Source organism: Oreochromis aureus, linkage group 15 (genome assembly GCF_013358895.1).
Source record: "Oreochromis aureus strain Israel breed Guangdong linkage group 15, ZZ_aureus, whole genome shotgun sequence".
NCBI lineage: Eukaryota > Metazoa > Chordata > Actinopteri > Cichliformes > Cichlidae > Oreochromis > Oreochromis aureus.
Window position 1 is genome coordinate 32,172,776 of NC_052956.1, and position 14,499 is coordinate 32,187,274.

General features: G+C 43.8%; 1 protein-coding gene across 6 annotated transcripts in view; it reads right to left on the minus strand.

Annotated features, from left to right (window-relative positions):
- Positions 1-5,910: 5,910 nt before the first annotated feature.
- The window catches only part of ankrd6b (ankyrin repeat domain 6b), a 62,486-nt gene continuing 53,897 nt past the window's right edge, over positions 5,911-14,499 (minus strand). For 3 of the 6 annotated variants that reach the window (XM_031741665.2, XM_039598904.1, XM_031741663.2), the window contains 2 exons: positions 9,923-10,211; positions 5,911-8,965 (listed from right to left, as the gene is read on the minus strand). In XM_031741665.2, the coding sequence (XP_031597525.1) occupies positions 8,394-8,965; positions 9,923-10,211 (861 nt within the window). In that variant the 3' untranslated portion in view covers positions 5,911-8,393. The remainder of the gene's footprint in view (positions 8,966-9,922; positions 10,212-14,499) is intronic. The other 3 variants (XM_031741666.2, XM_031741664.2, XM_039598903.1) reach the window with 2 other exon arrangements.

Below are 14,499 nucleotides of genomic sequence, written 5' to 3' on the forward strand. Positions count from 1 at the left end.
CACCCTGATCCTTTTTTAATGCATTTTTTCTGGTATCAGATAGAGTAACATCAACTGTAGTGATACAGCAAAAAGTAATACTGCAACATGACAACGTGTCCTGATGGGGACACTCGGAGTGATGTGGGGTTTTGTCTGGATTACTGTAGGGTCTTTACCTTACAATGACACAACTGTTATTGTGATTTGGTGGTATAGAAAAACGTATTACTCCTGGATTTTACCACAAAGAGCAAGCATGTATTGCTTTGCCTCTTTCCTTACAGTATACACTCATACACAGGAACCCAGGAGAGGACAGTCTTAAAGATGGTTTTGGATTTTTTTTTCAAGGTCAACTAATATCTTTAAAGATTTTAATGTTCCAAAAGATGTAAACATCTGCAGACCAGAGAACCTCTCAAAATCAGAGACCCTGGATTTTCAGTACCACAAAGTTGGTTCGCTTCTTACTGGGGTAAGTCACCATGATAATTTGAGCAATGTCCCTAACCTGCTCTGGAGCAGATTAGTGTCACAGAACCTGTTCTGAATCTGCACTCTAGTAGAGAGTACCTATGCATGTTAGTGGGGTTAGTGGTTACTGGTGATTCTGAATTTCCTAAAGCTGGGATAGGCCTATCAGAGAATGGAGAATGCAGATTCACTGCAGGAGAATGTGTTTTATATGTGCAAGTCATTAAGCTGGATAGCACGGTGGCTTGCACTCCTGCCTCACAGCAAAAAGGTCATGGGTTTGAATCTACAATCTAGCCAGACCAATTTAGCAATGGACAAGCCCTCAAATTGTTATACAGGACATAAAGAAGGGAGATCCTCATAGAAACTATTACTAGATCCATTTATTGAGCTAATATTTATTAAGATAATAACCATTAATGAGGACCTGAACAAGAGGAAACAAAAGCAGCTTTAGAAATAGCTCTGCAATGGAATAAGCCCCTTTTAACAAGCGCCCCAGACAGTAAAGCCACTATGATCTTCTCATCATCCTGATATGGCATACACGACACTGTTGCCTCACAGCAAGAAGGTCCTGAGTTCGATTCCACCATCTGGCCAGGACCTTTCTGTGTGGAGTTTGCAGCTCGTCCTGTCGAATCCAATGATGTATCACATGTGGCAGTTCTGAGCATAAATGTCTGTAAATCTCCAACCATTATGCTTCTCAGTTTCCTGTGTGTTCATCCACTCTTGGGTTTTAACATTAATCTAACTGGGAAAGAGAGACCTCTTGTGGTTATTCTCTGCACATGCCCTTATTCTGACTGCCACTGATCTAATCACTAAAAGGTTAAAAGCAAAGAGGGGAAGAGAAACAGAGGGAAAGAGCCAAGAGGAGAGAAAAAAACAGGAAAGAAAAAAGGAGAGAAAGACAAAAAATGAATTGTGGGTGCTGAGAGTGCAGCTACAGAAGAGATTAAAGGAGAAGGAATGAGAGAGAAAAAGAGAGACTTTACCACAATTTTATTTAGACCACATTAAAAAAACAAACAACCACAAAACAAATGCAAAGAAGCAAAAAAAACCAAACAAAAATATAACGCAAAGTTGCTACTACATCAACAACAACATCATTATACACTAAACATTTGCTATAAAACACACACACTCAGAAATTAAGGACAAGTGTCCCATCTGCTCCTATTGAACACAAAACCTGTCCAATCCCCCACATAGTTTCAAACAAGTCCAGATTATTAGTCAGAGAGTAAAAAGCATGCTCTACTCTCAGACGGGATGCCAGCAATCCCTTTAAACTCTGCACAACATCAGTCCAACCCTGACCTAGCAGGGTTGCTGTCATCGGCCCATTGATCAACTAGGAAAATGGTTTCCAGCAAGCTCTCTCAGTGATACAGACGGAGACTGCCAAATTTCCTCCACAATCCTCTCCAGTACTCTGGAGGACTTAATGCCTGTGACACCACTAAGTGTTCCCATTGATATCATTGCGAGATGACCCAATTTGATAATACCAGCCAAACTTGCAAACTTGCTCCTTATTGTGGCATAAGAAAACATAGTATTTAGGAAAAAGTCATAAAAAAACAGCGGCTCTTCAAAAAGCCACATCCCAAGTCTGGGGTGAGGAGTCTGTGCGACCTTCAGCACCTGCCACGTGTCGACCACCGAGCTGTAAAAAGGTGTAAGTCCAGACAGGTCAGCCTCAACCAATTTAAGAACATAAAGCTGTGTTTATCCATTTCAAGCCAGCCCACTCTCCTAAGAAGCAACTGAGCAGAAGCCAGCCAGCCATAACCACAGTCATACAGCAGACTCTGTGCCGTCTGTAGTCTAAAGGCTGCAGTTCCGGACAAAGTGTCTATAAGTCCTTGTCCCCCCTCTGCCACAGGAAGTGATTAAGTGCTTGTCTTTTAGAATTTAAACAGTCATTATTCTGCTGATCTAACTTTGAGCCAGATACATTCTCCATAAGCGGTATCTCTTTTTCTAACTCTTGCACAGTTCTCTTGATATTAGCTGTCAAATTAAAAACATATTGCTGACAAAACACGCAAATTTGGGCCTTTCCTATCTCCCACCATTGAGTAAGGGAATTAAAATCATCCTTCCTTGATCTCCAGTGGTCCCCCCAAAAAACTAATATTCTCACAGAACATCTGATCATGCATTTGCTGGTGGTAGATAGAAACAGCTCCATTAAAACTAAGTGATGATCTATAAAAACAACAGGAAAACACTGACAGTTAACAATTCGAGCAGTAAACGAAACAAACACATAAAACCTGTCTAATCTCACAGCACTAATTCTGACAGTTACTTTCACCCAGGTATACTGCCTGGCTAAGGGATGCTTTATCCTCCACGCATCAATCAAAGTTAATTTTCTGTAAAACATCTGATAAAGCAGGCTCTTCCCCAGTCCTATCCAAAGTCAATCAAGACAACAATTCCAGTTCCCACCCATTACAATACAGTCCTCTTGATCAGAACCACTTAATTTTTCTTTTAATATTTTAAACAAAACCTCCAGCTCAGACCCTAAGTTTGGTGCATAGACATTAACAAAGTAAAAACAAAACCTTTTATTTCAGCTTTCACCATAAGAGCTCTGCCCTTTACTCCATGCTGAATATAATATTTGCATTTAGAGAAGATAAAAATAAAATAGCAACTCCTGTGCTAACATTTGCCCCATGGCTAAGAATTTGCTGCCATCCCCACCACAGACCCCAGTCTATTTCGTTTGTACTGTCAGTATGTGCTTCTGGAGAAAGACTACATCTGCTCCTCCACCCCACCTTCCCCCGAGGCAACAACACACTCCACATCCAACTCTGACCTCCTCATTTCATCCCCATTCTGAGGTGCACTGACCGCAGGTTCAGCCTCCACCTTCTCTTGTGATTTAGTTGTAGTCATACAACCATTTACCTCACTCCACACCAGAGCCGCAGCGCCCGCCGCAGAAACACTGACCTCACCCTGCACACCCTCCTTTATAACCTTATAATTTATGATGCCATCTTTTCTGATCACATGCCTGTGAAAACTTCTTTTCATTGTAATATCGCTGCCTGTGGTCCTCCTACTGCTTCTCGCATATTTAAACCATCAAGTGCTGCTCAGTTTGCCTTTAATAAGCCCTGAATGACATCACTTGGGCTGAGTGATGAAGAGAGTGCATAAAAGCAGAATGTAAATAGAAAAAAAGACAAGCTACTTGCTTTTAAAGTGCTCTATAAATAAAGTTGGATTGGATTGGAATGGATGACAAATCTCAGGATGCAGGTTTATTGATCCTGTTTCCTGCTGGCAGACCTGAGAGTCAGCTAGAAACTTACAGTAATGTTTACATCATGCAAAGACTGGCAAACTCTGTAATAATGTAAATGAACAGTGATTGTGTCCAAATATATGTGCATCCATGTAGGGATGGACGTCTGCACATAATCATATGTGTGTGCAAACATTTCTGTGTTTGGATTTCTTGGAATCTGGGCTCTTTGGTACGTGTGGAAATGTATGTGGATTCAAGTAATCCTGCAATGAGATCTAAGGTTGGTTAGAGCTCAACACAGATACACCGTTTGGGTCCACCGTAATTGGGGGGTGGCAAGGCTGCCAGGCCCAGGTCTCTGTCTCTGTAATCTCACGCCTGAAGGGCAGGTCCACCCCACCACAGGGGCTGGCCAGGCTTTCTGAGCCTGGGGGAGGTCCACTAAAATAAGGGGTGGCCAGGCTGCCCGACTTGGGTATTTTCTGCGTTCTTCTACACATCTGGCGATGGGTCCACCCCAGCACAGGGGTTGGCCAGGCTTTCTGAGCCTGGAGGAGGTCCACCCCAATTGGAGGTGGCCAGGCTGCCGGGCCGGCTCTCTTTCTTCTTTCTGTATCACGCCTGTGGGAGATCCACTCCAGTCAGGGGTGAGCCAATTGGTGGCTGGTGGGTTTTTTTGTTTGGATTTCTTGGATTTTTGTTTCTTTGATGGCATTTATCTCTGATTGTGTGCAAATGTATGTGCATTCATGTGTGCATTCGTGGAGATGTGAGGTTGATTGGTTAGGTCTATATTAATATAGCAGAGGTCCTTGCACTATATTAATATAGTGCAAGGTTCAGTTACCTTTGTACACTAGCTACTTTTACTTTCTTACTTTGAGTACATTTCAGATCTCCGACTTTTTCACAGCACTTCAACTTTTACTCAAGTATGAAATTCTACATGTTTAATTACTGTGTGAAGAGTCCAGCCTCAGTACAGATACATGTTTTCAAAATATATTTATACTATATTATGAGCATGCAGACATCAACAAAGACCTTCTACTGTCATTCTCTCGATCACACAGTTGACACTGTGACCCACTGTGTATTTTGTTTCATAACACATACGTAATTGCGCTCTTTCATATTCAGTCCTCATATTACAGGTTTATTTACAACACAGAGAGCTGCCCAAAACTATATGTACACATATCCATATAAAATGATGTGTTTATTACCCCTCCCATTCCCCCACCCCCTCCTCAAAACGTGACTATCCAGAGTTGAGACCAGGACACAGAGTAGCAGTTTTACCCTCTCTTGTCTAAATTTACAGTAATTGATTACACAACATTGGGGAATACATTTCAGCAAAGTAGAGGTCTTTATGAAAGTGCTATAACTAAGTTTAATAATCCCATTAATCTACTGTTATCTTCTTCAATGCCTTGTGACAACACCGAGCAGAGCAGCTACCTGAAGACTACTCCCAATGATGCCGATTGTATTGTCACGTTACATTTTCACTGTGCACGACTAAATGCTGTTGCACCTCTGAAAAACAAAGCGTTAAATCAGAAGTACTTGACTTGCTGGTCTCACATGCACCTTAAAGCAGATAACTCATAAGCTGGAAAGATCATCATTTATCCTGGAAAAATAGTTCGTGGCTTTATAAAAAAGAAAAAGCCCTCTGTAAAGCCAGAACATCTTACTGTTGATTATTGATTGAAGAAAATAAGAACAAGCCTAGGTTTCTCTTCAGTGCTGTAGCCAGGCTGACAAAAGTCAGAGCTCTGCAGAGGAATTGCTTATTTGAAGAGTTTCAGTCAGGTTCCAGTGCTCATCATCACAGTACAAAAAAAGCTTTATTGAAGGTTACAAATGATCCTCTTATGGACTCTGACCATGGACTAATTTCTGCTTGTTCTGCTAGACCTCAGTGCAGCGTTTGATACTTTTTAACAGGGAAACACTAGCTGGTAGTCAGGCGTCACGTGTCCTTGTGCAGTTGAAATAAGTCCACTTGTAGTTGAAAACAAACATGCAAACATTTATTTCCTTTTTTTTTTTTTGCCTGTCCCGTCCGGCACTGTAGAAATCAGAATTATTGTCTGAAGGCCAAGAAAAAACAGATCTATTTTCCCAAGTGAATCATTACAACTTTGCCATACTGGTCCACTTGATTGACCTTTATTATTTATTTATTTATTTTACTTTTAAGTTATTACAATTGGAACAGACAGGACCGGGGATAGGAAAGAGAAAGACAAGAGAAATTGGGAAGAAGCTTAAGAAAAAGAGAGGGAAAGAAAAACAGAGGGGAAGAGGAACAAAGAGAAAAGACACTAAAAATCCACTAGATCATCTGCTGGGAAAACCCCCTGAAAACATATATTTCCACAGTCTTGAATTCACAGGAATCAGCCTGAATGTCCCTGTACACTGCTAGACCTGGACTGTTTGACTCCACAGCTAGTTAAAGCCTCCACTATGCACAGTGCAGAAGCCTGACTGCTCCCCGTGTGCAATTACAGTGTATTAAAGGAACAGAACATAAAAATGAAATAAGCAAGAAAATACTATTTGACAATAAATATTACACTAAAACAGGATTGTAAAGTAAAAATTAAATTCCCCATTATCTTACACTTACCCATATCCACAATAATTCAAATCAGACTTATTACTAAAAATACATTCTGTGAAATGTGAGTAAAGTAAGAGAAATTTACATACCTCTATCTTACACAATACTGTTGACCATAATATTTTATTACAGTGATTAGAGCATGCTGTAGGTATTAAAGGTACTGCACTCGTTAGTTATGGAGTTCTACGGGGTTCCATTAGGCAGTATAATTAGAAAGCAAAGCATAAATTTTTACTGTTATGCAGATGATACCCAACTTTATATACCGATGAAGCCAGATAACACACACACTTATTAGTTAAACTGCAAGAATGTCTTACAGACAAAACGACCTGGATGACCTCGAATTTTCTGTTTCTAAATTCAGAGAAAACTGAGGTTATTAAAAAAATCTTTAAAATATGGTATCTAACCAGATGACACTACCTTGGCCTCCAGTAACACTTTGAGGAATACTTTTTGAACAGGATATGTCCTTCAATGCGTACATTAATGTAGAAGGACCAGACCAAGACACACAGTGTACAAAATGTTTCTTTTTATTTCTCGACACAGTAGTGTACTTTTAAGGTTTGGCACACACACTTCTCACTGCAGGTCTCTCCCGGCGATGCGCACACCTTCTAAAGCCTTTACTCCTATCATGAGTGTCATGACTCAATCGATAAATCTTTTAATAACACATAGCCGGGAGGTCTGCACGGCTTCAGGGCGCACCACGTGACAATCAATTTCTATCACTTGGCGGAAGGCTGAGCCTAGGGTGTTATCACGAGACTGCTCCAGTGGAATATCTCCCATAAAGTGAACCTCCCGAGCCAGCGGGACCTTCTAGTGAGGCTACTAATGGTCATGATCGCATCCCTGCATACTGCCCCAACAGTTTATTAGACTGGCCAATTCATACCCAGAATTAGGGGGTGCGACAGGCATGAGCAAACCGCACCCTTAATCCTATGTGTTTTGTCCTTGTATTTTAATATCAGTGGCACAATGGGATACTTGTGAATATAACCATGAACACATCTCACTTCCACCCATTCTGCCTCCAACAATGCCCCACAGCACGGCAACCACAACCAGCTGCTCGAGGACCTGCGTCTGCCGGTCCAGCTATTCCCGCAACTGCTCCATCTGCTTCTGTTGTGCACCCGGCTGATCACGGCTCACAGTCGCCGTCTCTGCCAGCATCTCGGCCAGAATTTGGAGTTGCTGCACCAGTGGCGCGGCCTGAGGCTCGGACATACTCCGACTGGGTTTCGGCACCACTGTACAAGGACTGGACCCACACAGACAGTGTACGAAATGTTTCTTTTTATGTCTCGACACACAGCAGTGTACTTTTAAGGTTTGGCACACACACTTCTCACTTCAGCTCTCTCCCGGCGTTTCACACACCTTCTAAAGCCTTTCCTCCTCTCCACTCCAGCACCACTGAAAACAGTAGAGAGCTCATCAGTGCCACACGACTACCTGTCCACTCACCTGCCTGGCCCTGCCCCTTGAACTCACTGCGCCACCCCTCCCCTGCAGCTGAGCCAGGGACCACACCTCCACCACAATTAAACATATATGTAGGACTGCTTTCTTCTATTTACACAGTATCTCCAAAATTAGAAACATCCTGTCTCATAGTGAAGCTGAAAAACTAGTTCATGCATTTATTTCATTTAGGCTGGACTACTTTAATTCATTATTATCAGGGTGTCCGAAAAACCTTCAGACAGGAACTAGAAGGAGAGAGCATATTTCTTCTGTATTGGCTTTTCTTCATTGGCAAATCCAGAATCAAATTTAAAATCCTTTTCCTCACAAAGTCTTTTATAATCAGGCTGCATCTTATCTTAAAAACTTCATACTACCACACCACCCCAATGGAGCACTTTGCTCTAAGACTGGTTCTGCAGTTTTGTATACTGGTCCTCAAGAGGAATCACATTTATATGATGTTTGGTCAATGCTGGACAGATCTCAGCAGTGTTTTTCTGCAGCAAATGGATTGTTGTCTTAACAGTCCTCACCCCGATGCATTCTCAGCATACGTAGCTCATCCTCCAGGTAGGCAATCCTCTTAATCAGAGCATCTTTCTCTGTCTGAGCCTTCTGATCTGCCTGCCATTGAGCCTCCTGCACCTTCCTCTCATACCAGCGCTCCATCTGAGTCGAGACCGTCTCAAAGAAATACTGGGTCACCTCAGTGGCATGCATGTTGTCCCTCTCCTGAGTAAACGTAGGCTGGTCTCCAAAGACCTCTAGAGGCCTGACCTTTATGTCCCCTCTCAATTTAGTCCTACCCTGAAAATATTTGTTCTGGTGCTTCCCTGTATCACAGTGTCTTTCCTTCTCTCTGATGTCATTTCTGCTGCTGCAGCGCCGCTCCGTGGCTGGAGAGAAGCTGCTGGATCTTTGGCTCCTGGCCCCACTCCTCATTATGTCCACATCATTCAGCTCCTGGTTCTTCCTCTTGGTGTCAGCAGAGGTCACAGAGCGCTCTTTTGGCCGAACCACCTGAACAGGTGATGGGGGGTTCTTGGCTGCTGCGGGAGAGTCATCCTTGGTATTCTGATCCTTATCACCATCTGTACAATTCACAAGAGGTTCAGCCAACATTAAACTTCACGGTACCCTTCTGTGCTTCTAAATTCAGATAAAACTGTATTTGGCCCTAAAAATCACGTGTGTGTGTGTTTTTAAAAATCCTGTTGGCGTTCCCGAGCCTGGTTCTGCTGAAGATTTTCATCCTGCTTACTCATGAGCGACTGTCTGATTGGTGGTTTTCTCTGTATTATTCTAGGGTCTTTACCTTACAATGCAAAGTCCCTTGAGGCCTGTCTGTTGCTATATAAATAAGATTATAATTGAACCCACTAGGCAGCCTGATAATTAGCATACAATGCAAATCTGCAGTCACGAATAGCATGTAGCATTTTCTCTGTTGTATTTTCGTGCCGTGAATAGACCTATAAATGCTGTATAGAATTCCTGTTTTTTCAGATTCCAGAACTGATGCCAAATTTGGGTGGGAATGGGTAGGAATTATATAATTGTTCATTTTTTATTATTTGTTTATGTATACTGAGGATACTTGCTGTTATCTGTTGCATATCACTGACCGCTTAGCATTTAGACATTATCAAGACAAGACTCTGACGACCAGCTGTTCTGAATTTTTCAGAAACTGCTGGGTTACTGGCATTTTCCCACACAACCATACAGAGAAAAATGTGGAAAACTATTTTGTGACCAGTTCTCTAGGCACAAATGCCTTGTTGAGAATGGCCAAACTGAGTTCCTGAAACAGTAACTCATTACAACCAAGGTATTCAGAAGAGCATTACTGAACAGTGAACACATAACATATGGAACCTTGAAGCAGTTGAACTACAGCAGAAGACCACACCAGTTATCACTCCTATCAGCTCAGAACAGGAAAATGAGGCTTCACTGGATTCATTTTATTAATTTACAGGGTCGCTGTTTTAAATTTGATTTGAAGCTTTTTTTTCAAAGCAACTTTGTTTATGCTGACTTGTTACCTGGAGAGCTCTCCACATGAACAACAAAGTAGTGACTGGCTGTGCCACCCTCTGCCACACCAGACTCTTCCCGGCTGAACTCCAGGAGTGGAGGGTCACTGTGGTGCTCAAGGCACTGGGAGCTGCCCCCTTGTGCAGTGGGCACCACAGCGAAGGCTGCTACATTAGCTTCGACCACAGTAGAGGAGTGCTGTAACTTGGTGCTGCTGGGCTCTCCTGTGACACGACCCTCCATGTTCTGCAGTTTGGACAGACACCAGCTCTTCAGTTCACTGGCCAGAGCTGCCTGCTTAGGGGACACACAGAACCACACACAAGAGTTCTATTAATGACAGAAGAGCTCATTAGATCAGCTCCCATTCATTTAGTGCATACACTGTCCTAAAATTAGATTAAAAGAAAACAATGATGCAATCTTAAATGGGGTTATCCTGATGTCCACCTAATGCAGCACATTAGTCCTGTATAAGATCACCTGCTGAGATTGTAAAGTTGTGAACAGTTCAGTTGAATTAATTGTGCACATATCAACTGATCAGGTCCCCCTGCTTGCAGATGTATGGGCAAAACCAAGGAAGACTTCAGCATACTCTGGACCAGCAGTACGGAAAAAGAATGATAATGCCAGATGCAGGCGTCAATAGACATACCGAAGCATATATTACTAAAAGATATAGAGACCAGACAGAATAGCACCCTATTAATATTACAGTGCCTCTTTGAACAGCACTGTAAGAGAAGCCCTGGAATCTCTTTGGATAGACCTTCTCCCACTCAGTTCACATGAACATGATGCAGTTAGGGAAATTTTATATGTGTTATATCGAGAACATCTGGCCAGTTCAATGTTCTGGGGTTCCATAGCCAGCTGAGTGCGAATGAGGCAGTGAAATGACTCTGGGTGGAATGTGCTAGTGTAATTACACGGCAAGATATTCCTCTGCCTTCAACCTCATCCACGTCCAGTTTATAGGTTCATAGGATGTGATCTATAATTGTGAGTGTTTGCAATACTGTTATTTCAATTCAATTCAGATTTTCAGTTCAATTTTATTGATACAGCCCCAAATCACAACAGCAGTCACCTCAAGGTGCTTTACATTGTAAGGTAGACCCTACAATAATACTATACATAATATAATAATTTACTTTTTTGTTTTTATGTAGTGGTAACCTTTGGCACCTCGTTGACAGCTCTGTGATGATAGTGTGATCTTCCGTTTGCTGAAGCAATTGGCCGGAAAGATTCAACACATTCATGGGGCTTCTTCACAGCATCGCTAAAAAAATCTAAAAAAGAACCCAAGGAAACTTATGAATCAACTAAAACAAAAACAAAAGGCTAGACCCATGGCTAATGGGGTTTTAGTCAACACTTTAATCCCACAGTACACCTTGAACTCCACTTCAGGAGCATTAATCCAGGTTTATAAACTTCAGGCCCTCCCCAAAATAAAGCATGTAAGCATTTATCATTAACTCACAAAATAGATATTTTTAAATTTAGTATGACAGGGCTTCGGTCCTCGTCGGTGTGTCGCCGAGGTTGTGGGCCGGTGGGTGCACGGGGGCTCAGCCCTGGCGCAGGGTGCCTCTGGTGCATCGACCTAACTGGGGGACTCTTCAACTGGCAGGGAGGTTGTTCCATCCTTGCAGAAGTCCACTCTGCAGGTGGGGGAGAGACACAGGAGAGGTGGAGAATAAACCTAACCTGGGTGTCTGTTGTCTTGTGTAGTCTGGAGATGATTGAATGTTGGGGTGGGTATAGTTTCCTCTGCGGTGGGGTGGGGTGGGCTTCCCCAGGTCCTGTGGGGCTTAGCGGTGCTGCTGCCGTGGGCCCCGATCGGGATGGGCCTGGGCTCCCTTGCCTTGGTGGGTACTAGGGGACGGGGTGCCTACTGGGGTCAGCCGGGGCTGGCCCTAAGGAGGGCATCTTGCCCCTCCTTCTTTTCCTCCCCATCCCCGGCTGCCTCCTCTTCCCGCTCCACCACACCCACCCACACAGGTAGGGCCTTGGGGTGCGGGTGTGTCACCAGGGTGCAGGGGAGGCATTCCCCCCCCCTCTGTCCCCTTCTGGCCACCTGTGCCTCAATTTTATTTCACAACTTAGACATCCACATTATTCACACTCTCATAACACACACACACATATATATATATATATATATATATATATATATATATATATATATGTAGGGCCTTGAGGGTGATCACGTTAACGGCGTCCAGAGGACGGTCTGTGTATTCAACCCTACCTCTGGCGCGGTGCCCACCTCTCAATTTTAAATCCATGTAGACATTGAGGGTTCTCGGGAGGGGCCAGGCTAACACCTGCTGCTCTCTGGCAGCAGCACCATGCCCTCCTTGTTTTAAATGCACTTTAGAACAACACGCAGCAACACTACACATGAGCGGGAGGAGGGAGGTATGGGGTCTTCACACACCCCGTTCTCTACTAGCCATCGGGCGGGGGCTGGGAGGAGGTGTTGGCTGTCCGATTGGCATCCCTGCTGCTGCGGAGCCTGGGGCGGTCTGCTTGCCTCCACCCCGGGGAAAGGGTCACATCTCTTGGGTCTGGTGCCGTTTCCCCTCTGGGGCGAGGGTACCTGGACCCAGGGCATAGAGTATGTTTGGGGAGTATGATTGTGTGTACATGTCTATGTATGTCTATCCCTACGTTGGGTGAGTGCTCAGTGTTTGTATATGTGTGCATGAGGGTGGGAAAGCATGTTTATGTCTGTGTGTGCCTGTTTGTCTGTGTCTATATGTCAGGTCGGGTCTTAGACTCCACCTCCTGGGTACTCCCAGGCCCTCCAAGTGTGGAGGCCTATCTCCCCTCACCACACTCCCTGCTGGTAACTGATGCCCTCAGGGGTTGGTGCATTGGTGGTTCTTGGTGTCCGGGCTGGGCGCTCAGGTATGCACCGCTCACTCCCGTGGCTACTTGGCGGGGCCCGATGCCTGTCGCCGGTCAGGCCTCTTCCGGGGCAAAGGGGCCCTCGGGCCTCCGGCCTCGGGGCCTGCAACTCGGTTCACTCTGGCACAGCTGGCTGCCGGCAGAGCCGGCGGGCACGCCTGTGCAGCCCCTCTGGCTTCTGCTCCGTGGCTACTGGGTGACCCCTGCGTCTGGGGATCTCCTCAGCCCTTCCCAGGAAGGTGGCACGGATGCCCCTCCGTGGTGCTCCTTGGGCTCTCGCACTCTGGGTCCTCTGGATGTCTGGAGCCTGGATCTCCTCCATGCCTGCTTCATGCCCTGGGGACGGGGCTATGGGCCTCCACACCCTCTAGCAGACCGTTACATGGGAAAACCTTTTGTATACAAGCGCTTGATCCACACAGGTGTGCACACGGGTGTGCACACGGTGTTCACTGTTCGTGAGACATAAACTACACCTTTCTTAGCTGCTACTTCAAAGCACATTGTGCGCTGTCTGTCCTGCGTGCTGCACAACAACTTTCAATATTTAGTATTTACTGCTGTTCACACTCAGCTAGATTAACGTGATGGTGTTGTGTTTAGTATGTTGCTTTGTTTTTGTTTGGTTTTTTTTGCTTGTCTTCTCTTCTTTTTCTCTCAACAGGTGATCCAGGAGATTTTTTTTTTTTTCTTTCTCTTTGTCTTTGTAAGTGCCCTTTCTCACTGTCCCTTTTCCCTTCTGTTTTTCTTTTCCTTCCTCTCTTTCTTTCTCCTTTCCTATCCCCAGTCATGTCTGTCCCATCTGTAACAACTGAAAATAAAATAAATAATAACAACAAAGTTTGATCAAATGGACCAATACGGCAATGCCATGATGATCCATTTGGCAAAATAAATCCATTTGGTATCCTTGTTGGTCTTCAGACAACAATTCTGACGGCTTAAGAACCAAATGGGACAGACAAAAAAAAAAAAAGAAAAAAAAAATTTAGTATGACAAAGATATTAAATATTTATATTTATTTAAAATCAGAATGACGATGACTAAAAGGCTATTAAAAAAAAAAGACAGAGAAACGTCCGTCTGTTTTTACCTACTTGGTAAGCTTCCAATTGCCCCCTACTATAAAACGGCTTGGAATTTGCCATTTTGTGTTTGACAGTCTGGACTTCCACGGTGGAGGCAACATATAGTAGTGCAACCTTAAAACATTCCAGTAGTACTGATAATTGAACTTTGCAATAAATGGTTTTGAATGTGTGGGCCCACTGTGTAATTTTTATTATGAAAATGATGATGACTTAAGAAATGCTTAGGAAAATTACAATAACATCTATTCTATGTCACCTACTTGTGACTTAAAGGAATGGGCCACCGCACCAATAGCTTCACATTCACAATTAAAACAACAATTCTACTTTGTTGGCTAGATGTAATAAAACTATAACAATTGCCATGAGGGCATTGGTTACCCTGTGAAACACACCAATAGAGCACTTCACTCCCAGACGCTGGTTTACTTGGGGTTTCTAGGATATTTAAAAGTAGAATGGGAGGCAGAGCCCCTCTTTTGTGGAAGCCTAACAATAGGTTTAAAGTTTCCTTTTTGAGGAAAGCATAAAGTTGGGGCTGGATCAGGTAATCCTGAATCCTCCCGTA